The sequence below is a fragment of the Cladophialophora carrionii genome (genome assembly GCF_000365165.1).
Source record: "Cladophialophora carrionii CBS 160.54 unplaced genomic scaffold supercont1.1, whole genome shotgun sequence".
NCBI lineage: Eukaryota > Fungi > Ascomycota > Eurotiomycetes > Chaetothyriales > Herpotrichiellaceae > Cladophialophora > Cladophialophora carrionii.
In genome coordinates this window covers 2819757-2844264 of record NW_008481816.1, presented here as the reverse complement: position 1 = coordinate 2844264, position 24508 = coordinate 2819757, and the positions used below count along the sequence as shown (strand labels likewise).

At 55.2% G+C, this 24508-nt stretch overlaps 8 protein-coding genes across 8 annotated transcripts; 5 read left to right on the top strand and 3 right to left on the bottom strand.

The window, feature by feature from the left end:
* On the bottom strand, positions 1-2672 carry G647_01004 (uncharacterized protein; the record flags this gene model as incomplete). Its single annotated transcript, XM_008724406.1, has 2 exons — positions 1-2539; positions 2590-2672. The coding sequence occupies 2 exons, from the start codon at positions 2670-2672 to the stop codon at positions 1-3; spliced, it is 2622 nt and encodes an 873-aa protein (XP_008722628.1).
* Positions 2673-3840: 1168 nt separating this feature from the next.
* Positions 3841-5666, top strand: G647_01003 (T-complex protein 1, theta subunit; the record flags this gene model as incomplete). The annotated part of the gene is made up of 2 exons (XM_008724405.1): positions 3841-3933; positions 3984-5666. The coding sequence occupies 2 exons, from the start codon at positions 3841-3843 to the stop codon at positions 5664-5666; spliced, it is 1776 nt and encodes a 591-aa protein (XP_008722627.1).
* A 680-nt stretch (positions 5667-6346) lies between these two features.
* Positions 6347-10633, bottom strand: G647_01002 (L-aminoadipate-semialdehyde dehydrogenase; the record flags this gene model as incomplete). The annotated part of the gene is made up of 1 exon (XM_008724404.1): positions 6347-10633. The coding sequence occupies one exon, from the start codon at positions 10631-10633 to the stop codon at positions 6347-6349; it is 4287 nt and encodes a 1428-aa protein (XP_008722626.1).
* Positions 10634-11619: 986 nt separating this feature from the next.
* Positions 11620-12939, top strand: G647_01001 (uncharacterized protein; the record flags this gene model as incomplete). Its single annotated transcript, XM_008724403.1, has 1 exon — positions 11620-12939. The coding sequence occupies one exon, from the start codon at positions 11620-11622 to the stop codon at positions 12937-12939; it is 1320 nt and encodes a 439-aa protein (XP_008722625.1).
* A 1082-nt stretch (positions 12940-14021) lies between these two features.
* G647_01000 (uncharacterized protein) lies at positions 14022-15675 on the top strand (the record flags this gene model as incomplete). Its single annotated transcript, XM_008724402.1, has 2 exons — positions 14022-14886; positions 14939-15675. 2 exons carry the CDS (start codon positions 14022-14024, stop codon positions 15673-15675), a joined length of 1602 nt encoding a protein of 533 aa, XP_008722624.1.
* A 955-nt stretch (positions 15676-16630) lies between these two features.
* G647_00999 (uncharacterized protein) lies at positions 16631-17482 on the top strand (the record flags this gene model as incomplete). The annotated part of the gene is made up of 1 exon (XM_008724401.1): positions 16631-17482. One exon carries the CDS (start codon positions 16631-16633, stop codon positions 17480-17482), a length of 852 nt encoding a protein of 283 aa, XP_008722623.1.
* Positions 17483-18260: 778 nt separating this feature from the next.
* G647_00998 (uncharacterized protein) lies at positions 18261-18860 on the bottom strand (the record flags this gene model as incomplete). The annotated part of the gene is made up of 2 exons (XM_008724400.1): positions 18261-18614; positions 18684-18860. The coding sequence occupies 2 exons, from the start codon at positions 18858-18860 to the stop codon at positions 18261-18263; spliced, it is 531 nt and encodes a 176-aa protein (XP_008722622.1).
* A 459-nt stretch (positions 18861-19319) lies between these two features.
* G647_00997 (uncharacterized protein) lies at positions 19320-24320 on the top strand (the record flags this gene model as incomplete). Its single annotated transcript, XM_008724399.1, has 2 exons — positions 19320-19383; positions 19435-24320. The coding sequence occupies 2 exons, from the start codon at positions 19320-19322 to the stop codon at positions 24318-24320; spliced, it is 4950 nt and encodes a 1649-aa protein (XP_008722621.1).
* Positions 24321-24508: the final 188 nt, after the last annotated feature.

Here is a 24508-nt window from a genome sequence, read left to right as displayed (position 1 = left end):
CTATCCAGGCATTCTTTGATGATGTTGGTTGCCTGAATCCCGCTGCAAGAGGCCTCTCGCTTCCTCTGGGCCTTCCTCGTCCCCTGGTTCCATGCCAGTCTCATGAAGGGCTTCCGCACCAGCCATGAAGCCTGTAGCCTTGCTTCCACCTTCCGATGCAGACAATATCCACCAAACGTCTTTCTTGGTGAGAATGCCCCTGAAAGCACCACGTTCCACGAAGAGCAGGTGGCGAAGCCCGAGTTTCTGGAACATACTCACTGCTAGTTGCAGTGAACTACTGGCATTCAACGTGATCGGAGTGTGGTCAATCCAGGGCCGCAGGTCTATACCGCGGCCTCGGGCGAGGTGCGCATGGTGGCTGAAATAACATGGGGTACGTTCGTCCACAGTTTCAGTGTGAGGCACTGATGCATTGCTGTTGAGGTTCGTCACACGTTCCAAGGCGAACACCAGTTCGGCACGGGAAATATACCCTAGGAATGTGTTATCGCGGGGTGCCTCGCGGTTCCCAGTCGTCCCATCGACTGTCTCTAGACTTCCTTCGCTTGTTGCGTTCTTGAACGCCACCACGGGGAAGCCGCGGTAGGAAGTTGTGCGCAAAATGTCCTGCAACGACTTAACAGTATAGGCTCGATTGGCGTCGAAGCACTTCATCTCCTCCATCCTCGTCATCACGCTAGAGACCGGCACATGTGGCATGTTGGTGTCGTCTTTGTTTTCCAGATAAGGGTACTCGTTGAAGTGTATCCAAGATTCATAGATCCCTCGCGTTGAGAAGACGTCTCCAATCCACTTGGCAAGCATGACAGCGATCATGATCGGTAGGACATAAGTGAGCGCCCCAGTCAACTCAAACATGATGACCACTATCGAGGCTGTCATTCTTGTTACCCCGGCGAGGGCTGATGCGGCACCGACAATAGCATATGTGCCAGGAATGACACAGAGGCCCTCGGCCTCGCAAGTAGCGAATATGAAGGACGTCGCGAAATGCTTGTGTAATAATTCCACAATGACGCCCAGCGCCCGGCCATAGAGAGCGCCGATTGCCAAGGTAGGCAATATAATGCCTGCTGGTATCTGCAGACCAAAGGTAATGCTTGCAAGGAGAAATCCCAATTGAGATGCGGCTATCAACAGCCAGACCATCGACAGAGCTCCGCCTGTTGTGGCCCGGCAGAGACCGAAGATGTCGTTGTTGCCGATGGTGTCACACTCTGCGAAAAGATAGTAGACGAGTTCAGACATCTGCGCTCTCATGAACAGATTAGGATAGTTAACAATAGCCGATAGCGCAGAGACAACCAGTACTTCCAAAACTGGCCTCTTCCGGAACGGGTATGCTTGCGACTTACGCAGGCGCGCCATGAACATGTTCAACTTGATGAACAAGCCGCCATAAATTCCGCCGGTGACGCCGAGAAGGATGAATGGCACCAGCTCGAAGCCGTGCCAGCCAATGGTGTAGGTAACCTGATAGAGCACAATCTTTCCGGTGTGAAAGGGGTTCAGCGCTTGGAGTGTCACCGCCGCGACCATAGCACAGACAAATGATTGCCACATCGTCTTGTCGGGAAAGTAATAGGATAGCTGTTCGAGGGAGAACAGGACCCCGCCAATGGGCGCACCAAAGGCAACCGAGATCCCCGACGCAGCTGCAGCGGACAGAACCTCTCGCTTTCTGGCTTCATTTTGGCTGAGCGACTCGAAGGGCTTCATGATGATATTCGCACAGCAGCAAGCCAGATGAACAAACGGGCCTTCTTTGCCCAGCCACATTCCTGACGACACCGCCAGCGTCAGGCCAAGAGACTTGGTGACCAAGGTCCAAGTCCCGAGGAAGCGTCTCATGACGAAGCCGCCCAAGACAGTCTTAATCTCTGGTATGCCGCTGTGTTTGGCGTAGGTAGAAAAGTGCTTGACCAGTACCGCGGCGGAAACGGCGAACAAGATGGAGAAGATGAAGAAGAAGGCATAGCCCATGACGAACTGGCCTGCCTTGGCTCCGATGCCCAGTGCATCTGGCCAAGGGGTCCAATCCTGACACTGAGCGAACTCATCGTGGCCCCAGCAGCAGAACTGTTTGTTGAGGTAGAAGTCACCACCTCCCACCCCTTTCTTGCAATAACCCGTCTTGATGTCTCCAAGCCAGTCGGAGGCAATGTTGATGAATGCGGCTACACACCCAACAGCTACTCCGCTGGCGACAAGTACAACCCAAACGTGGCTTGCGTCCAGCAGTTGTCTCAGATTCCCGACGAAACCCTTGTGGACTGCCAGCAACACTCGCAGTCGTTGCCGCTCCTTTGTGTATTCATAGATCCAGTCGATCCCGGTCAGGTCATCGTAACCGACTCGTCGGCCATGTCCCTCCATGTACCAGTCGGGAGGTACATCCTGTTTGCGGTCCGTGTCCTCGGCGCTCGCCCCGGGTTGGACTTCAGCGGATTGCGGAGCTGAGAAGGTCTCGCTGGAGGCTGACGTCGGAGACAGATGAGTGTTCATAGGTAGGTCACCTGGCTCTGAGCGGCGCGGCCTTGGACTAACAGTCAGGTGAGGCTAACAATATAATGGGTAGAGGCTTACCTGAAAGATAGATCGGCCGCATCGTCTACCTTCAACAGGTCCAGGTCACTCTCGCCACCGTCATCGTTTGTGATGTCGGGCATGGTTGAGGAATTGAACGACAGTTCCGGGATTGAACAGCACACTCATCCTCCTGGTAATCTCGTTACTGTATCATCAGTCAGATGGACCGGTGATCGACGCTGCAGCCATTTCCCAAATCTGGGGAAGGAGGAAGGAGCGCAGACGCGATGTTCTTAGCGCCTTGGCGGCCCAGCAGAGCGAAGCTAGTCATGCCGCTTTTACCCGCTCACCCGCTTCCAACGCATTTGGTGAACTCACACAGGGAATCAGCCAAAGGTGAATAGCCCACGAAGAGCAGGACGTGGTAAAGGCTCAAGTAGCCGCAATCGTAGCTGTTGGACATGAGCGCACCGAGAGAAATCTTCGAATAATTTGCCTAAGAGTTTGTCATTACTTGCATATCTCTTGTGCAGTCTAAAATACCGCGGAGCAAGGTTTGCTGGATGGGAACCCTGGCACCTTCACCATGCGGCAGCAACACGCGCAATTTGGAGTACTGTGTACTCCTTCATGGTCGAGCGAGATAGCATGAATAGTCTCAATAGGGTTCGTGCTGTCAAGCGAGAAGTGGGTATGAGACCACTGTTATCCAGTACGGCATGTTGCCGAAGTGTGCAAGTCCTCCGACTGCTTGATACCGAAATCACGCTTGCCAAATCGCGATGGAGAGGCCGAGTGTCGACACATCTGGAAGAGAGAGTTGCGTCCCGACTTTCCTCTTTGTCACAGATCTATGGTCTTTATGGATTCTCGAGCTGTTGAGAGCAAGATGCGGGGAACGCTGTGATCGAGAGAAGCGCTCTCCGCCATGAATCTGACTTGAAGCTGGCACTTTGTAGCATGAAGCCTCGGCTCAGGAGCACTTGTTGGCCTACGCAGAGTACTGCGTCAAATCCTGTAGTTCTAAAGAGCCGTCTGGTGGAACAGTAGTTACCGGATTAGGCAGTGGACGGGGACGCGGTGTTTTCATGCTCGAATCAAATGCCGTCGCCAAGCTTTTGGCGCTTAACACTTCTTTATGAATTGCTTTGCTTTGCCGTAGACTAAAGCGGCGCCGATCTTCCATCACTTGGCAAGGCCGACATTCAGCCTTGCCAACGCCAACTAAATTTTGTCCGCCGCATTCATCTGTATTCAGTTGGCTCTGCTCGTCGCAATCAACCCTCGATCCTCCCCCACTTGTCCCAGATGTCGCTCACAATACCGCAGGCCTCTCAGGCCGGGCTGTTCAAGCCCGGGTACAACAGCTATGACGCGGAAGACGGGGCCGTTATTCGCAACGTACGCTTGCCATCTCCCCAGACGCCTCGTATACTGACTGGTGTGGACAGATCGATGCCTGTCGAACGATTGCTCAAACGGTGCAAACCTCACTCGGCCCATATGGTCGCAACAAAATTGTCATCAACCATCTGGCAAAGATGATATTGACCTCGGACGCGGCGACCATCTTGCGAGAATTGGACGTGGTACACCCGGCCGCCAAGTTACTGGTTATGGCCAGTCAACAACAAGAAGCAGAGATGGGGGACGGCACAAATATGGTCATCGTCCTCGCCGGGGAACTACTGAGGAAGGCCGAGGAACTCATCCGCATGGGCCTCAAAACAAGTGACATCGTGTCAGGCTACGAAAAGGCCCAAGCATATGCCTTGAAGTGCTTGGAGGATCTCGAAGTCGACACCGTCGCAGACGTCCGCTCCGCCGAGGAGTTGAGTAAAGCCCTCCGGACCGTGGTCGCCTCCAAGCAATCCGGCTCTGAGGACGTCCTCTCCCAGCTGATCGCCCAAGCCGTGCTCGCCGTCCTGCCCAAGAATCCCGTAAACTTCAATGTCGACAACATCCGGGTGGTCAAGATCATGGGTGGCGATCTTTCTGCCTCGAGGGTCGTCAAAGGTATGGTCTTTGGTCGGGAGCCAGATGGGACAGTGAAACGGGCGAAGAAGGCCAAAGTAGCGGTCTTCTCGTGTCCGATTGACGTATCTCAAACGGAGACAAAGGGAACGGTGCTTCTGAAGAACGCACAGGAAATGATGGACTTTTCCAAAGGCGAGGAATCACAACTCGAGAATGCCATCCGCGAGATCTACGACACAGGCGTGCGCGTCATCGTCGCGGGCGCGACAATTGGCGAACTAGCCCTTCACTACCTGAACAGATTCGGCGTCCTCGTCATCAAGATCATGTCGAAATTCGAACTCCGCCGACTGTGTAGTGTCTGCAACGCCACCCCGCTGGCTCGGCTCGGTGCACCCATGCCCGATGAGATGGGCAGCATTGACATCGTCGAAACAACAGAAATTGGTGGTGATCGAGTGACCGTCTTTCGCCAGGACTCTGACACAGCAACAACGCGAACAGCCACCATCGTGCTTAGAGGAGCAACGCAAAATCACCTGGACGACGTCGAAAGAGCCATTGACGACGGTGTCAATGTGATCAAGGCGGTCACGCGCGATCCTCGACTTGTGCCGGGCGCAGGCGCAACAGAAATGCAACTCGTTGAACGGATCAGCCATTTCGCGGACAAGACACCTGGACTAGCCCAATACGCGATTAAAAAATATGCCGAGGCATTTGAAGTCATCCCGAGAACGTTGGCTGAAAGCGCCGGCCTAGACGCCACCGAGGTGTTGGCGAGACTGTACACGGCACATCAACGACGGATAGGCAGCTCAGACGAAGTTAAATCCCGAGAGCAGGCGAATGGCTCACTTGACGATAGTGATGATGAAGACGACCAAGAAAACGACGAGGACGAGTCGTCTGGAAGCTCGGATGAATCAGAAGCGCCATATTGGACAACAGGCGTCGATTTGGAGGTGTCAGACCCATCAGGTGTGCTAGACGCCACTGAGGAGGGTATCCTTGACTTGCTGGTCACCAAATCATGGGCCATAAGACTGGCCACGGAAGCCGCCAGGACAATCCTGAGCGTCGACCAGATCATTGTCGCACGGCAGGCCGGTGGGCCTAAACCGCCTGGGCCAAATCCCAACTGGGACGAGGATTAACAGTGGGCGATCGTCCAACGCATGACGCAGACGAACTGTCACGTACAATGAAGGCTCCCTTACTGGAACATGGCGAGAAAAGACTCTCATCGCCACCGCCTCAAGGCTCTCTCCCGCCAGAGCACCCATCTCCACGAATCAACAACTTGCCGTTATATGCATTCCCATCCCGGAATATGGATAAGCAGACTTTGAATCCAGGAATGTTGCTCAGATGAAACAGCGGGCGATGCGCTTCTTGCAAACTGCCCAGTCGTGGCTGCCAGTAGCGTATGAAGGGAGAGACTAGCTGTTGTAGAGTGGCAGCGTTCATTCACGTGGAGGAACACGACAGTGATGATCAGAGAGCCATTGTACGTGCTGTACAGTGGAGATATCCATATGAGGCTGAGGCTGGAGCTGGAGCTTGAAGCTGTATGCAAAGATTCGAAAAGCACTTTTCTGTTCCGGCTTTCGAAGCCTTCATTGTTCACATTCTATGCCCTGCTCTCATTTCCAGCCCTCCCTTCTTCTCTCCTCGCGTCGGATCCTCCAACTAGAGTACTGTGCGTACCAGGCCACCCGTCTAGTCGTACTGTAGCACACCGTACGCGTGTGTGACCGTCACGTTCGGTTCCTTTGTTCGACCCACTTACCCATCCAGGCACCCCGCCACTCGCTCAGTCACTCGCTTGTCAGTCTCAAGACAACCCGCCCCGCCCGCCCACCCTCTTCATCGCCTCCCTCTGCTCCTCACCCACTTTGACCTGTGGCAACGTCTTGACGCCCGCGTCGCCCTTGCCGCCAGGCCGGGGCAGAAACCCAATCTCGACGAGATAAGCCAGATACAAGCCCACCTCCCGCTTGGTGACGCCGGCGCCGGCGCTGACGTCCTCGCCCGTCCACTCGGCGTCCTCATACAACGCCCTCTCCGCGTTCGTGTCGTCGAGTTCAGGCGCGCGCGTATCACTCGGCAGATCGTTGGCCACGAACGTGAACAGCGGCATGAGTGCAAAGTCCTCGTGGCTGGAGACGTAGTGCTCGAGCGACGACGCCCAGGGGACATAGTCCGTCAGTTTGGCCTCGTAGCCGTACGTCTGCAGCGTGGCGAGGTATTGATTGAAGCGGAGCCGAGGGTGGCCCGTGATCTGGGCGACCGAGACGCCTCCTCCTCCTCCTGCTGCTGCTGCCGCTGCTGATGATTTTGCTGCTCCCCCCGCGGAGGCCACCTTTGGCGGGTGGAACGCGCACGCCACCACCGTCCTGGCCACGTGGTCCACGGGAACCATGTTTACCGTGTTGTTGATGTTCGGGCGCGTGCCTAGCTGGACACACCCCTTCAGCATGCGAATCAGGAAATCGTCCGTATTCGTGACGCCGGTGTGTGAATCGCCCAGCACGTAGCCCGGCCGGACGATGCATCCCGTCAGCCCGCGGCGGCCGGCTTCGCGACACAGGTATTCGGCCACCCACTTGCTTTGGCCGTAGCCGGTGCCCAATCCGGTTCGGGAGCCTGCGAGGTCGTCGTCCTCGGAGATGCCTTCGCCGCCCGCCGCGATGATGCGCTCGGACTCGCGCACGAAATGCTCGTGGTCGAGGACCGATGTGGACGAGACAAAGGTAAACAGCTTGGGCTTCCCCTCCGCCACGAGCTTCATGGCTTCAATGGTTCCCATGACGTTGGGCGCCTTCAAGGTCGAGTATGTGTTTATCCAGTGCACTTGGGCGCCGTTGTGGATCAGCACGTCGGCTTCCGACACAAGTTGTTGCCATTGTGAGTCTGGCAGGCCGAAATGAGGAGGTCCCAGGGACCCAACAACGCATTGAATACGTGATTCCCACGATGACTCCCAGACGCCGTACGCTTGACATGTGGTTTTGACACGGGACATGGCTGTGGCTTCGTCCTTGGCACGGACGAGCGCGATGACCTTCTGGACCTGGGGGTTTTGGCGGTCGAGAAGGTCTTTGAGGACGTATGAGCCGAGAAATCCTGTCGCGCCAGTGAGGAATACCACTGGCGCAGGTGGGACCTTGGCAGATGCAGTAGGGAATGACGCTGGAAGTAGCTTGGCCAGCTTTGGTGCGTCGTCGCCGTATTCCTCTGCAGCCTTGACGCCGTTGGTCTCGGCTCCGTTGGTCTCGACCACGTCTCCGCCTTCAAGAGAGTCGGCCGCTCGAAGGTTGTCGATGACTGCGGCCATCTCTTTCAGCGTGTGTCGGTTGTAGATCTTGCTGATTGCAAGGTTTACGCCGAGCGTTCTCCTGACTTGGTACGCAAGTTGCTGCGCCTTCATACTCTCACCACCGATCTCAAAGAATGAGTCACTCGGCTTGATGGTCTTAGGAATCAGGCCCGGCACGAGCTTGGCCCAGATGTGCGCGAGAGCGAGCTCACCTTCTGTCAGCTGGTGCAACATCGACGACTTCCGTCGAGTCCGTGCTGACAGCATGCCCATGTCCGGGAACGGCAGTTTTGGCTTGTCGATCTTGCCGTTGGGATTCAATGGCATCGCCTTCATGGGCACGATAACTGAAGGAACGGCATATGCTGGCAGCTTGGTGCGCAGATACTCTTGCACCTCTTTCTGCAAGACCCGAAATCGTTCTACTCTTCCGAACAAGGTACCGTCATCTGGAACGTCCTCGACGCCTTTCTCCGAGAGAAATTGCGTCCACGCGTTCATCTGGGGGACAATGTAGCTGACCAGCGTCTGTTCCTCGAACTTGTCTCTTCGAACGAGCGTGACGTTTTCACGCACCAGCGGATGTTGGGACAGGTGCGTGTCAATCTCACCAAGCTCGATTCTGAAACCTCTGATTTTGACTTGGTCATCTGCCCTGCCGGAACATTCCACATCTCCTGTCGGCGTGTAACGACCAAGATCACCACTTCTGTAGAGCCGATCGCGGGCTCCGAGGTAGTACTTCGCCCAAGGTTCGTTTTTGTACTTCTCTTCGAATCTCGCCTTGTCCAACGCAAGACCTCTCTCATGACCAGGGAACCAATTGTTGACGAATTTCTTGGCAGTCAGCTCCGGAGTTCCCAGATATTCTTCTGCAAGGCCGGAAGCCCGAACATAGATTTCTCCAATCTCGCCGACAGCGCACATCTTGGTGCGGTCAAACCGGTTGACCACCAACATCTGGACATTGTACATGCCGCGGCCTGCTGGGATGACGTCTTTCATGCCATCGAGGAAGCCCTCCCTTTCATTTCGTGAAGGTATTTCGTAATAGCTGACGGCTCTTTGGGTTTCGGTGGTCCCGTACATGTTCACGATCCGGACATTCGGGGCTAAGTTCTGTAGCGACCGGCAATCCCGCTTGATCAGAATGTCCCCAACGAAGAAGGCATGATGCAGGCTTTCGAATCTGGCTGTGGCACCTCCAACCAAGATTTGACCCATGGCCGGGGTCAGATGTGTCACCGTTGCACCATGCTCTCTCATCCATTCAGCCAATAGCTCGTTCTGGATATCGTTCTTGGAAGGCACCAGCAGCTGCGCACCGAGGAATAACGGGGTGAACATGTCCCGTTGGATCGGATCGTGCGCAATCCCACTGAGCATGGTGAATTTATCCCTCTCAGAGAGATTAAATGTCTTTGCCATCCAGTCAAAGTAGAATGCCAATGAGAAGTGACGGCCACGGACGCCCTTTGGCTTGCCTTCAGAACCAGACGTAAATGATAGGGTTGGGGTAGAGTCTGGCCCGACTACAACACCCGGGCTCTTCGCTCTACTGGCACGGACGGCCTGGAAGACATCTTCTCCATTCACCTCGCCGCCCTCGAGTAGGCCGTCATCCTGCAGGCGTAAAGCGGGGACTTCGGTCTTCAGCTCCAGGTTGTCGTTGATGAAGCCTCGCACCTTCTCGGAAAGCTCACCGGCATCTTGCGTGGCTTTGTCGATTATCACGAGCGCTCTCGGGCGTGAGACGTCCAGATAGATGTTTTGTCTGTCTGGTGGATAGGCAGGATCTAGCACGGAGAACGTGCCGCCGGCCTTCAGGGTGCCCATCACCGCAACGACGAGATCAACACCTCGGTAAGAGTAAATCATAACCACATCGCCTCTTTCTAATCCAGACTGGACCAGATGGTGGGCGAGGATGTTCGAGGCTTCGTGGATCTGCTGATAAGTGAACTTCCGCTCTGGGGCGTCCTCCGACTTCGTCTCCACCACACACGTCCTGTCAGGATGAGCTTCGGCATTTGCAGCGAATATGTCGTGTATGGCACCACGAAATGAGGACCACTCAAGATCACTTGTAGGATCAGGAATGAACGCCTGTTCCTCGGCAGTAGTGAAGGGAATGCCCCCAACAGGAGCGTTGCTGTCGGCTGCGGCATTCTCCAGCAGTTTGGTGAGTTGGGCCAGAACACACGCTATTCTGTTACTCGAGACAAGACGCTGGTTGTAGCGGGCAGTCAGACGCAGGTCGCCTGTGGGAGAGCAATAGTATGTCAATAAAAGGTCTGTTGTTTCCGCCCCGCCACGCGCAGCGGCGCCATCAATGTCGCTGTTGAGGGCAGCAAATCGGAACAGGATGGGTCGTTGTAATCGCTTCTGGATCGCGTCAAGCGGGACGATTCTGTCCGCAGCCGCAGCACAGAGGTCCTCTACTCGCTTCGCGAGCTGTGAGAAGGACTCAGAGGCCGTCACGCAAGCCTTCAGCACGAAAGAAGGAGCATTCAGACTGGCGTTGGTGCCGATACTGATGTCTTCGTCGCCGGTCAATCTGCTCACGAGGATGATCAGGGCCGTCTGAACGATAGTCGTCACCGAGCCCAGGCTCGATAGTGCCTTCAAGGCATTTGTAGTCGAGGCCGGAGCGGACAGTGACTCTACCGCCTCGATCGGTCGCTTGGGTACATTTTCGGAGGTAGCTTCAGGATAATCTCTTGTCAACGGCGATATTGTCTGATCCTGCAGCTGATGAGCCCACCAGTCCAGCGCACCCTGGGAGATCTTTCCAGGATCCATTGTCGAGCCTTGCGCGTGTGACCCAGCAGCGACTCCATAGAATTTGAAAATATTCTTGCTGCCGCTTGACAAACGCTCGGCCGAAATCGGCCAGAGTGGAGACCATCATTATCTAGCTCTCATTGGTCCACGCCCAGAGCCCTGCAGCCCAGTCAGTGACTGTCGGCAAGCCACTGTGGCGCGGGTGGCGCCTTGCGGCTGCGGATACGGATACGGAAAAGCGAACCGTGGGTGCAGTCGCTTCCTTGTCCCTGCCATGGCTGCTCGTGTTCTTCATGCGGTCGTCAAACAAATCCCTAGTCCAGTACCTACCTCGGGCACAGTACGACTACGAGTGCCACACGTCTGCCCAGGATCCTTGTACGTACCACCGGGTACATCGTCCGTGGTTGTCACCTATTCTGTCGATCCTGCGGCCCGCGATCAAAAGGGACCTATATTCGTATGCTTCAGCCACGACCAGCAACTCGGCACTGTCAGCGACTCACCGTGTGCGGTAACTATGGGATATGCAACGTGAGACGTTGCGCCCACGTTCCATCGCCGAAACAAAAGTAGTGAGAGACCGAGCGCAAGTGGGTGGTTAAACTTCTTCACCCGTGCGCCAAGGTCAGAAGATCATTGGTTGCTCAGGTCGACGACAAGATCTAACCCCCATGGCAGATACTGCGCAGAGACACTTGGTCTCAGCAAATCGGACCAAAAGAGTCTCGATTTGATCTCTTGTTGCCCGAGACGGTCTATTTCGAGGAATGGATTGCTTTTGGCCCTTGCCCACTGCTGTTGGCAGTCAGAGTGGTATCCGAAGCTGGCGACATGGGCTCGGCGAGGGAGTTTCATCAACTATATATGTTGAAGGCCTCCGGCCGGTGTGCGAGAATGCTTTTGAAATCTGCAAGACTGAGGGACACTTTCGGTGACAAGACTGTGCCGAAAGACTAACTGAAGCTACCCAGTTGTACTGGAAAGCCTGTTGATTATCGAAAATGTCGACCCTACACTCATCCAATCCACACCCAAGCCAATACAACGCCCATAATGATGGTCATTATCCACCTGGACAACAGCATGGAGATCCAAACCAATACGATGCGAACGACTATGATGATTATTACCCCAGCCGCGGGAATCAGCACATGCCAGGCCATTTCGACGACGGCGAGTATGACGAAGATGATGACCTTGAGTGGGGCCCAGACTCAGAGGGAAACGGACAATACGGACACGGGCAATTCGGACACAGCACAAGATTGCCAGGTGGTTGGGACGACGAAGAGGAAGATTTGCCCGGGGAGGAAGAACATCACTTGCCTCGCCCGATACGCCCTGAGCCCATGCGCCATGAGCCGGACCACGATGAGGCGGAGTTTGAGGGGCAGGAGCACTATGAGGCGGAGGATGAGGAGCAGGAGCACTTTCCACCGCAGCACACTGTACCGCAGCACCCTGACCCTAAGCTAGATTTGGACTGGCCGGAGGACGCTTCGTCGTCGGACCCTTGGTCGTCCCACCCTTCGACGTTGCCCTCTAGACAGCAGCCTGGGTCGCCGCAACCTGGGCCGTCGCACCTGGGGCCGTCGCACCTGGGGCCGTCGCACCTGGGGCCGTCGCACCTGGAGCCGACGCCGCAACCTGGGCCGTCGCGTCCTAGGCCGGACACGACTATTGCCGACGACCCAACATTCAAAGACAACTCTCATCACACCACGCCCGCGAACAATCAGCCGCCCAAACAACAGAATATCCCACCATACCAGGCCGGTCAGAATCGCCGCCCCTTCCCTAAGAAGGCCCCCTTCGCAGCCGCTCCCACAGCCTCCGCTGGGGGCCCCGCCGACAAATTCCGCCACGGAAGGGCGATGAAAACCTTCAAGCCGATGAGCGACGCAATCACCGACTTGGCAACCCGGTTCTACCACATCTCGGGCAAACCCAAGGCAACACTCGCATTCCAGAAAGCCGAACCAGAGATGAAGACCATCCAGAGCCTGCGCCTAAAGCTTGAGGAGCAATGCAAGGCTGCTGACAAGGCCTTTGAATCCTCAATGGGAGGGTCCTCGTCTCACCAGGGCTCAGCAATGGCCGAGCAACCCGTCCAGGACGTGTCGGCGATCATGAAGACGATTTTCAGCTTCAAGCAGCCAATCACAAACATGCAAAAGCACTTGAAACAGGTCGTCGAGGAGATGGGCCCCGTCGACAGATACAGGCTGTTCCAAAGAGAGAACCCAATCATAACCAAGTTGATGGAACAGGTGGCCTTCACGGGCGTCAAGCTCTTCATCCCGTCGGTTCATATTATCTAGATCCTCAGAGGACACACGTCGTCGGATGCCTCGGATGTGGATAGCCCGAGGGTGGCAGAAGTTGCTTGCCTTTGCGAGGCCGCAGAAGCCCTACGGACGCATTGTAGTGCTGGGATTGACTTTGGTGTTTGGGCGTTGCTGCGTTGCAAGCTGTCTCCTGTATCTCCGTCTCTGTTTGCATGTTGTCGGGCCGAGTGCAGTCACCGCGAGCATACACAAGCGGTGTCCTTACAAGTACCACTACTCTCCTTTAGCCTCAATTCAGCGTATGCATATTACACAACACCCCATCTGTTCCATTGTGCACTTCGGAGTAAGGAGTCCTTGGTCCTGACCAAAGATAGTGGGGCCATAAGACGCAATATCTAGGGTCTAGAATGCACCAAATGCAGTGCCTTCATCGCACTCGCACGTGCAGCCCGCCGCGTGAACCCATCAGCAAAGCTGTCAGGTTGTCAGGTGTACCTAAGGCCGTCAGGGACAAGCATAGCGCGGTAGAGGGTCTATTCCCAATCCGCGGACACGGCTAGCCATGGCGCGGTGGAGTTGTGGATGCAGCATTACTCTCTATCGAGGGACAGGAAAGTTCAGATACGGAGTGCAGCAGGGCCGTCGGCTTTCCGTGTCTGGCGGGTCATATTGAGAGTAGAGCATCGTCCCTCTGAGCTGCCAAGCGCTGTATGATGTGGTCGCGAGCCGACACCCACGCGACGTGGCCAAGTCTACTAGATTGGACGAACGGTCCTCGATAAGCCGATAGATGACCACTGTCAGGAACTGTCAGACACGGTCGTAAACGCAATAAGCGATGCAATGATGGAAAGGTAGACAGGCGCCTATGTACAGAAGGTGGAGTGACACGCATCTGGCTAAGCCCAACTGCGCGACTGCCAGTTGGTCACGTGAACATAGTCACGTGTAACCAATCAGCTGTGTTTGTGAGAAGGCTGCCGGATAAATGTCGCGCCGGATCCGCTTGGCGATCGGATGATGGCTTGATATTCGCGCAGCACTCTTGTGCTGTCTCCGACGAAACCAGTCTTCGGCATCCTATCGCTCGTACCCAGTCTCTCGCTCGGGCGATGGAGGGGCTATACACCTGCTTGAGATGCGCTAGAGCTCTCTCGGGCGGTGGTCGGCAACTGACGACCTCTAGACTTGTTCAGCGAATACCCAGTCGTCGCAGCTTCACCTCGACCTCCTCGTTAAAGTCACTGCCGCACAACCACTCGAGCACAGAGCCAACCGCAAATCCGAAAAGATCGATCCGGTCAGCATCTACTGCAGCAGCACCGGCAGCAGAAGAAGATAACTTTGAGCGACACAATATCCCGCCGACGGACTACGGCGAATGGCGGGCCCATGGGCGAACAGTCCTCGGCCCCGACAACTTGTTCCATCCTTTCTCGAGATCGCCCATAGCAGCGATTCGGCAGCGAGCACGGTTTATGAAACAGCACGCGCTATGCCCCCATCCCGCACATCAACAGACTCGAGTACCCACCTCACCGCACGATCCCGAATCGAGGAAGATCGAAGGCGTCAGTAACGAACCGCCGGCACATGTGTCTTTCGAGTGCCCAGACTGCGGAATAGCCACCTACTGCTCAGAGGAACACTGGGCCGATGACTTTGAAGCACACTTGGAAATATGTGATACCCTGAGGCAGATTAATGGAGACGACCATGATCTGAGGTCTGGAAGATGGTTTCCCGAGTTTGAGTATCCGGGTCCGCAGATCGACGAGGCCTTGGTCAACATGACCAACTGGGATACATTTCTCTACACGCGCCAGTTTGAGGCAATAAACCACGATAGGAGCATGCGGCAGGCCACGAAGTTGTTGACCTATCCTGTCACTCTTGGAAGTGTGCTCCACGAGCTGAGCCCATACACGATCCGAACTGGAGGGAGACTTACTGCAGAGGGTTTGAAGAGTTTGTCAGGTAAGATTCCGTCGTCGGCCTGGCGATAGCGGGGATTTTCTGACGACGACAGCATTACGATATACTTTGCATCCGCCGAAGACCGGCCAGGGCAAGGACATCAAAGGTCTCAGGCTCTCAAGTCCCCCTGTCCGGCTATTCGTCCTCGGAGCTCGAGCTGAATCTTCACTGCCCCGTGAGGTCTGGAGTCAACTATCATACCTTTTCCCCCAGGCGCTCATCCATCTCATCTTCATTGGCCCCGAGTCTATGCTGAACCGTGACTCGGAGTTTCCACTCCCCGAACGCAGCGCCACTAATCCTTTCGGAGCGATTGTCGAGGACCGAGTATCGGCCAAGATGAAGATCACCACCTACGTCGATTACTTCCATACCCTACACGAAGCCAATACTTTCTACCCTTACGACCCCTACTTCGACTGCTTCATGCTCTTTCATCCCGGCCTGGGCCATCCGGCGTCCTCGCACGAGTGGGAAAAGACCTTGCCCCAACTGCTTGAGACGAAAGTCCCTGTGATATGCACCGGATACACGGAATGGGACATGAACCGTGACTGGCAGTGGGTCATGGAGAAATGTGCGGGCGAAGTCGACCTTCTGATGGAGCCTGGGGAGAATCGGTTCCGGTCGTTACGGTGGGACTTGAACGACCTAGATCCGCAGGACATCAGTTGTGGAAACTGGGGTGTCTGGGCTTTTAGAGGAAAGAGGTATGTCCTATGTTCTGTCACGACGTTGACTACGTTCGGCCAGATTTCCGGCTGGAAAATATTCGAACACGCTTGCTGACCGCGATGACCCCACAGGTACGAGGCAACGACACGGGACACTACCTAGAGCGAAGTATTTCCTCAACCCTGTACAAGTATTCCAGGATACTGGGCCCAAGTGGGTTCGGAGTTTAGAAATCAGCCACCTGCGCCTCGCGATGCTCGCGCAGGGTCGAAAGTTCCTGTATGTGAAACTCACGGCGACTGTGTATGCAAGCCGCTCCTGTAGAGTCTCGCCTGTGTACAAGCATTTGATGCCCAGCCGGGTTGCTTGTGCCGTGCTGGGATATTACACAGTAATATCACCTTCGAGAACGCCTCAAGCTTTGATCCACATCGCAACCCGCAGGCTGATAGGTCGCCGTAAGATCGTGATGTCAGGCTTTCCGCTGGGCAGACTCGGTCCGCCACAAGAAGCGTTTGCATAAGCCAAGCATTGGAAGGGTGCATGATTCATCTCGCGCATCGCTCTGAAGTCGAGCTCTGTCTGAAAGGCGAGTTTGGGCACTGCCTCCCGCTCGCTGACTCCTGACGTTTTCGGCGTATTCCCGAGCGTATCGATAGCGATTAGTGATGTTAGCGTGTTTGCTGTGGCCAATGTCAGTGCTGTGTCAAATACACGGGCGTCATGCTATTCACTAAGAATCTGGGGGGAAGCCACACTTCCAGGTTGCCACTCACCACTGATGATCCAACACGTTCAGTTCCCTGTTCGTCGGCGGATTCGCATTTTAACAAGTGGCAGTTCCCTATATCACTTTCGAGTTTTCGCTCCTTTGTTCGTATCAACACAATACGTCAAGCGATTGAATTTGAAAGTTCTGCTCGCATTGCACCTCCTCGTCTACCTTGAGCAAGCGCAGAATCCAGCGAGCGAGCACAGTGAACCACCCCTTGCGGCACTGCACGGAGTCCAGTCAGACGCGGCAGACCTTGATTTACACGCAATTGACGTTCCATAAACCAGCGCAAACATGAAGTTTCTCCAACTAGCCTCCCTCCTATACCTCACCTCCCTCGTTACCTCCGCTCCACCGCTTGCGCCGTCGACAGACATCTCGGTTCGCGACGCCTCCCCACTCGACCAATTCGCGCATCTTGAAAAGCGCAAAGGCGGCGGAGGTGGTAAAGGAGGCGGAAGTGGTTCTTCTTCCTCGGGAGGCTCTTCAAGTGGACGCACCGGGTCTGGTAGCAGTTCGGGCTCAGGGTCGTCAACACGGCCCAACGGCCAGCCATACTCATTTTCCCCCGCGAGCAACGTGGGTGGACGGACAATATCTGGCAGCGGCACGCCCAAACAGTATGGTAATCGATACGCTGGGGGAGCGGTGGTGCCTTACACCGCTGGCGCAAGGAGCCCTACACTAGGCGTTGCGCCGTTCTTCATCGGGGCTGGTGCGCTTGCTTTCTTCCCGGCACTCTGGCTTTACGGCAGTGTATTTGCCTACCCGTATGCTTATCCCTACCACTGGATCGACAACAATGGGCAGAATCGCACCTCGAACGTCACATGTTTGTGTCAGCGGTATCAAGTTTGCGGCTGTGACCCGGACAACAACTCGACCTTCTTGACCCAAGTAGTCACCAACGGTTCAACGACACCCGTTGCGCCAGTCAATACGAGCACTGTGCGCACGGTAACGTTCGACAATGGCACGACGAGCACCTACATCAATGGAAGCCTAGCCAATGGAACGACTGCGAGCGGCGGCACCGATCCAAGTGATCCGAGCCAGGTCAGTCCGGCCGTGAGGTTGGCTGTGGAGATGAGTGGCTACTGGGTCATGGTTCTCACGGTGGCGTTAGGGATCTGGACCGTCGCTTAGAGCAGACGAGGTTTGTTGAGTGGGCAGTATATCCTACATTACGACGGAGCAGCAGTTGTTTCTCATTCAGAAGCAATCGCTTCCACTGAGTTGAAGCCGGCGAATTTTGGCCCACGGACGGGGTTTTGGATGACCGCCGATTCTGACCCCCTGGTTGTGAACATTTGCAACGACACTCCTTGTGAGGATTTGGAATGAATGGGGCTGTATGCCTGCCGAAGCACACATAAAGGGCGGCACGTTGGACTTTTGTGAGCTTTTCATACCCAGCGTTCGAACAGAGTTATGGTGTAAACTACAACATTGGATGCATTGTGCCGTTTCTTCGATCTTCTTGTCATAATTAATGTGGAAGCCAGTTGGTCGCGCTGTAGACACCAGATGCTTCACATCTCTCCCACAGGCGCATCGAGACTTGTCCCGGGGGTAGGAAACATAATCGATGGCAGTCCTGAGCAGGTCGTCGCCAGAGCGTAGGACTCAACCCCAACAACAATGTCTGGGACACGGGCGCGAGCACTGGCCAGGAAAAGACCTACGGAATGTGCAAGTGACCACAGCATAACATTGAGTTTCCGAAGTCTTGACCTATGTACAGCTCCTTGTCAACGGCCACCATGTTGATCAGCCAGACGGCGGAGTCCATCTACTCCGTCAGACCTGTGTCTCTCGGCCCTGGTTCAGCACGACGTCCCGTGATATTTGTGGGTTGTGTTGGAGATCGCCTGTTACCTGTTCCTCGTCCACCGGGTCACCAGCCATGCGTGCCTATTATTCATTAGCTGAAAGACAAGCTCCATGGGGCGCACGAGGGGCTCACCCGCACGGCGCCAGGGCCCCCAAGCTCTTCGAACAAACCGCCCTCGTATTCTTTAGGAGCACTTGGTTTGCCCGGATATGTGGCCGACACGCCATAGTACACTCCCAGCACGGCCGAGATAAAGCCCGCCCACAGCAACAGACCTCTGGAGGTCGACATGAAAGTGTAGTCGTGTAACGAGAAGACACCTAGCACATCATTGTCTTCGTGGACGGGTTCTCCGAAATTGCGCATTTCCTGCTTATCGTCCCAGTCGGCGTAGGGGTCGCGGTGCGATCGCTTGACGCGGGGAGGGTTGATGTAGTTGTTGTTCTTTCAACGCAGTAGTTAGCATACTGGCCTGTCCGCGTGTGTCAGTCTCAAATGTGGTATTTTACGCACCATTTCAGGGTCGTCCTGTTGGTTCTCGACATTGGCGGGCGCTGCCTTTGCACATGTTGTACTGGAGAACTGAGCTCGCGGGAGGCCGAGTCGAGGTTGGAATTGCGGTGGTGGCTGAGGTCGGGCGATGGATCGAGCAGACCTTGCCGCGAAGGTCACGGCTCGTCGAGAGAACATGCTGGACTAGAAGGGGCCCCCAAGGAGCTGCACAGGGAGTCTCGCCGTTCCAGATCAGTGCATCAAGAGAGTTAAGCCGATGGTCGTGATTGTGGAGAGGTGAGGTTTGCGGGCTGGATGAAGGCAAAGGAATGGCAATGCTGGGCATTGATTGGGCTGATGGGGGGAAGGAAGCTGTCATGCTCAGTGCCTGTTCTTCTCGCCCTGCGCTCCCTTCCGATTTCCTTCCACCTCGATATTTTCCACCAACACAGCCAACTTGCACTGCCCGTCACCAGCCGACCGTCGTCGCGAGCACACTCAAACTTCGTCAGCCGCCCCGACTCGACCGCCTCTACATTCTGGCCCGCGATTCGACTACTTTGGCCCCCTACTGGTGGAACATGCCCGTCGCCAAAAAGGTCGTTTTGTGAGGATACAATTTTGCCATGACAGGCGCAGGACGAGAGACCGCGCCCGATGCCGACCCCGACCGGCGACTCGCTCACGCACTCCAACACTCCGGATCAGCAACGACGGCAAGGTATGCATCATCAAAGTAACGGTCGACTCGTTCAAACTGACTATCGATCAGACCCGCTGCATTACAGACGTCAATCGCCCGTTCGCGCCCACGCAACCCCTCCCACCTCGTCGGTCGAACACCATGCCAGCCACGAGGATGCCAACCATGAGCCGCCGGCAAAGAAGCGGAAGGTTGCAGGGCCCGAGCATAAACAATCTCCTCGACCCGTCTCCCCTCCATGGCGACGGGTCGTCGCAGAGGGCCCGACATCCTTCGTAGTCGATGGTCGTCGGAAGTCTGGACGAACAAACATCATCCCGCTCGACCTGCAACCCCAGTCGAATAAGAGGCAGACCCGCGCGGCGTTTGACAAAGTCAAGGAGGAACATCAGAAGCATGTCAAACCCGTGTACAACATCAACATGTCCGCTCGGAAGTCCAACTGCGAGGTTGTCGTGCCTTCACGCTCGCCATCGGCCGTCAAGCGCGCTGCTGTTCCTCCCACCAAGAGCCGCGACTCCGCCACCCACGCGCACATCGCCAAAATAGAGAACTTGCAAAGACAGATCAAGGAACTCGAGAAAGCCCGCTCAAAAACTTCACATACCCCGCAGCCCAAGTCCTCCAAGTCTCTCAGTCGTCCGGTCAGCGCTGGCGGTCGCCGCCCTCGGCCTAATTCACTCAAGGTGAATGGTGCTCACAAAGAACAACGACCCATCAATGGCACTGTCAAACTCGAATCAGAGAGTGATTCCTCCGACCTTGACAGATCTCTGAGCGAGCCCGAGGTGTCTTCCAGAGCACCAACCCCACCACTCACTCTGCGCAAAGTCATCTTTCGCGTCCAATTACCTCCGCCCACTGTTGCAACTCCGGCCAATATCCCACCATCGAAGAAGTTCGCAAGTTTTGAAGAGTTCTTGGAAAAAGATGAGACAGAGCCGCGGCTGGCGGAGGACACCTTGACACAAGACCAGATCAACAAGGAAGCCATGGTGAGGACCAAAGTCAGACAGGCACAAAAACGAGGAGGAGTACTGGACAAGAAGTTGATGGACACGCTGCCCAAGCCACAAGCCGAGCCAAGAAGACAATATGCCCATCATGATCACCTGCTCGCGCACGTGTTGCACTTTCGGAAACTTCTCGAGGTGGAGACCAAGGATCATAGGAGGAAGGCTCAGATCCTGGCTTATGAGGCCAAAAAGTATGTCGAGGACAAGCAGAGTCGAAACAAGGTCAAGACTGTCGCCGAAATCGTGCAAGAACAGCGGGAGGCCTGCATTGCGGCTTATCGGTCTGTGGTCAAGGATGTCGACAAACTTTGGACCGCCGTCAGAATAGAAGTCAATGCCATGCGACAAAAGGAGTATGAGGAAGAGCAACAAGCCAAGATGAAGGGCCACCTCGCTCGAGTGTTGGATCGGACTGATCAGATGCTGAGTCGAGCTGCGGAGCAGGATGATATGACAACGGATACTGACACCGACATGTCTGTGGACGAAACCATGGACCCTGAGTCGGAAAACAGTGAGCAAATGTCGGACAGCCAGACAGAGTCCGAATCGGAACCAGACAGCCAGGACGCCGATGCTGAGATGTCACTGGAGGAACTGAAAAAGAAGTATGACAATCTGCACGACCAGTCAATGGAGACAGAGAATGCAGAAGAGGCACCAGGGCCGAATGAAGACCGGCCAAGTCCGAATCTGGATCAAGAAGAGTCAGATCCCGAGACCGAGATGGATTCGGAGTTTGACACAGATGGGAGCGAAGACGAAGACGAAGACGAGGACGAGGAAGATGAGAGTGAGGAGGAGGAAGCCGAGCCTGACCTTCTTTCTATGCTCTTTTCGAAAACTCAACGCGCGGAAATTGAGAAAGGAGCCGACCAGGAGGTCGAAAAAGGAGAGTCCGGAAGTCGCAACACCGACCCTGTGGAAGAAGTGCCAGAGCAGCCGAGGCCGGATGGCGACCAGTCTGAGGGGCCTGGCGTGCCAGATCATATCGCCTCAGAAAAGGTGGAAGGCAATGTTACAGAACGGCTTGGTGTGAAGCTGGAAGTAGTAGCTAGTCAACAGGGTGAAGACGCTGTGATACGAGACGCCACATCACCTTCGCATCTGGAGATACCTCACCTTCACTCGGAGGATGCTGTGAGTCGGGACCCCAGCACTCATACTTCTCCCCACACCACAGCCACCAAAGTCTCCGATCCCGACTCTGTCTCGTCGATTGATGCTCAAATCGATCCGGCCCCGCCTGCGACGCCTTCAGACACTAAGCCGACCATCGAGACACCTGTTCCGAGTCTGTTACGAGGTACTCTACGCGAATACCAACATGAAGGCCTGGACTGGCTGGCCAATCTTTATGCGAAAGGACGGAGTGGAATTCTAGCGGATGAGATGGGTCTCGGCAAGACGATTCAGAGCATTGCGCTTTTGGCTCACCTTGCTGAAGTCCATGAGGTCTGGGGTCCCCATCTCATCGTTGTCCCGACAAGTGTCATGCTGAATTGGGAAATGGAGTTCAAAAAGTTCTTGCCTGGCTTCAAGATCCTGACGTACTACGGTGATCAGACAGAACGAAAGGAAAAGAGAAGGGGGTGGTTGGCAGACGACAAGTTCAATGTATGCATCACTTCATACCAGCTCGTGTTGAAAGACAAGGACTCTTTCAAGCGACGGAGATGGCACTACATGATTCTGGATGAAGCCCACAACATCAAGAACTTTCGCTCGGAGCGATGGCAGACGATGATGACCTTCAACACCAGAGCTCGGCTGCTTTTGACCGGCACCCCTCTTCAAAACAACTTAACTGAGCTATGGTCACTACTGTTCTTCCTCCACTATGGCCAAGAGGACCAGGGTGAGGACGACGCTTTTGCGGGCTTGAAGGAGTGGTCGGAATGGTTCAAACGGCCCGTCGAATCAATCCTCGAGCATGGCCGGCAGGTCCTGGACGAGGAAGATCGCGAGCAGGTCGCAAAACTGCACAAAGTCATTCGCCCATTCCTTCTGCGCAGACTCAAAGCAGACGTTGAGAAGCAGATGCCTGCCAAGTACGAGCATGTGGAAATGTGTCGGTTGTCCAAGCGCCAACGCCAACTCTACGATGGCTTCATGTCAAGAGCCCAAACGAAGGAAACACTGGCCTCTGGGAACTACCTGTCAATCATCAATGCACTGATGCAGCTGCGCAAAGTGTGCAACCATCCCGATCTATTCGAGACGCGGCCCATCAACACATCACTCGCAATGCCTAAAGCTGCTTCGGCCGACTTCGAAATCAAAGATTTCTTGGTGCGTCGGAGACTTATGCTGGACGCCTCGAACGATCTAGACCTCGACTTTTTGCAGTTGGCCCCGATTTCCAATGAGGGGATGTCCATGATTGAGGCAATCGAGACTAGTAAACGACATGCGTACCACCAGTTTAAGGGCTTGCGTGAATCTCAGTCAAGGAGGATCCTGGCCTCTTCCGGTGTCTTCAGCAGCAACGCACCGAGTGCTTCGTCATGGCGTGGAGACAATCGCATTGGTGTGCTCGGATCGCTGGAGAATGTTGGGCGGAGAGCTCGGCTTCAGGAACTCGATCGCACCATGTATTACGAAGCCTACAGGCACCATCAGCACCCAATCTACGGCCGAGGCCTGATCGAACAAGTTACCATCGACGCCAAATATGAGCGACTGTCCAGACTCTCGCCGCCTAGAGTCTTGTCGAAATGGTGGGAGTCCGAGATGCCCGTCCAATTTTTCGACATGGTCCACTCTGTCCAGTCACGTTCCGAGCAAATGCAACCCTTTGTGGAAGGGTATGCATGTGTCACCCCCTCTGTCGTGGCAACCGACCTCTCCACCCGAGCTGTCACCGAAGCGGGCGCCCAGCTCATTAGAGAAGCAGCGCAGACAACCTGGAGGTTCGACCGGGACCATCCAGATCCATTCCACCTCGCTCGCATGAAACTATCAATCGCCTTCCCGGACAAGCGGCTCCTCCAATATGACTGCGGTAAGCTGCAGAGACTCGACAAACTCCTCCGGAAACTCCAAGCAGGAGGCCACCGTGCCCTGATCTTCACGCAAATGACCAAGGTCTTGGACATCCTGGAACAGTTCTTGAACATTCATGGTCACCGATACCTGCGACTTGACGGAGCCACAAAAATCGAGCAGCGCCAGATCCTCACCGAGAGATTCAACAACGACAATCGCATTCTGTGTTTCATCCTGTCTTCCCGCTCCGGCGGTCTCGGCATCAACCTTACTGGTGCAGATACCGTCATCTTCTACGATCTGGATTGGAACCCCGCCATGGACAAGCAGTGTACAGATCGGGCTCATCGAATTGGCCAAACTCGCGATGTGCACATCTACCGGTTTGTGAGCGAACACACGATCGAGAGCAATATCCTCCGAAAAGCCAATCAAAAGCAAATGCTCGATGATGTGGTCATCCAAGAAGGTGATTTCACGACGGATTACATGGCCAGGATGAGCTATCGGGACATGCTTGACACTGGTGACGGAGAGGGCGAGCAAGACGAGGCCGGCAGAGCCATGGATCGTGTCCTGGGCACCGCGGGGGACAAGAATATCGTTGTGCTTGAACAAGCTGAAGACCAGGAAGATCGGGCAGCGGCCAAGGTTGCCGCGAAAGAGATCCAGGTTACTGACGATGCCGACTTTGAGGATCAAGTAACCCGAGCGACCCCTCAGACGGGCGAAGCTCGCAATACACCTGCGGCGAGCACTGGTGTCGGTTTCGGCACAGACTCTGCTCCTACCGAGATGGTGGCAGAAAGCGAGAAGTGGCATCACATCGATGAATATCTGATACAGCTGCAGAGATACTTGATGAAGGACATCCCGTTGGAGGGCGGGGCAAATTCCAAAAAGGGGAAGAGAGGGCGGCGGAGAGACGAGCATCGCGTCAGAAAGAGATGAGCCACTGTTGTTGTTGTTGTTGTTGTTGTTGTTGTTGTTGTTGTTGTTGTTGTTGTTGTTGTTGTATGGCCGGTTATGGTGTCATAGTATGCGACAAACCTTGTGGATGCCTTGGAAACGAGCGTTTAAGTGAGATGGAGAGACGGCGTGAAGCCAAGAGCTCACAATTCATGTACGATACAGAAGAT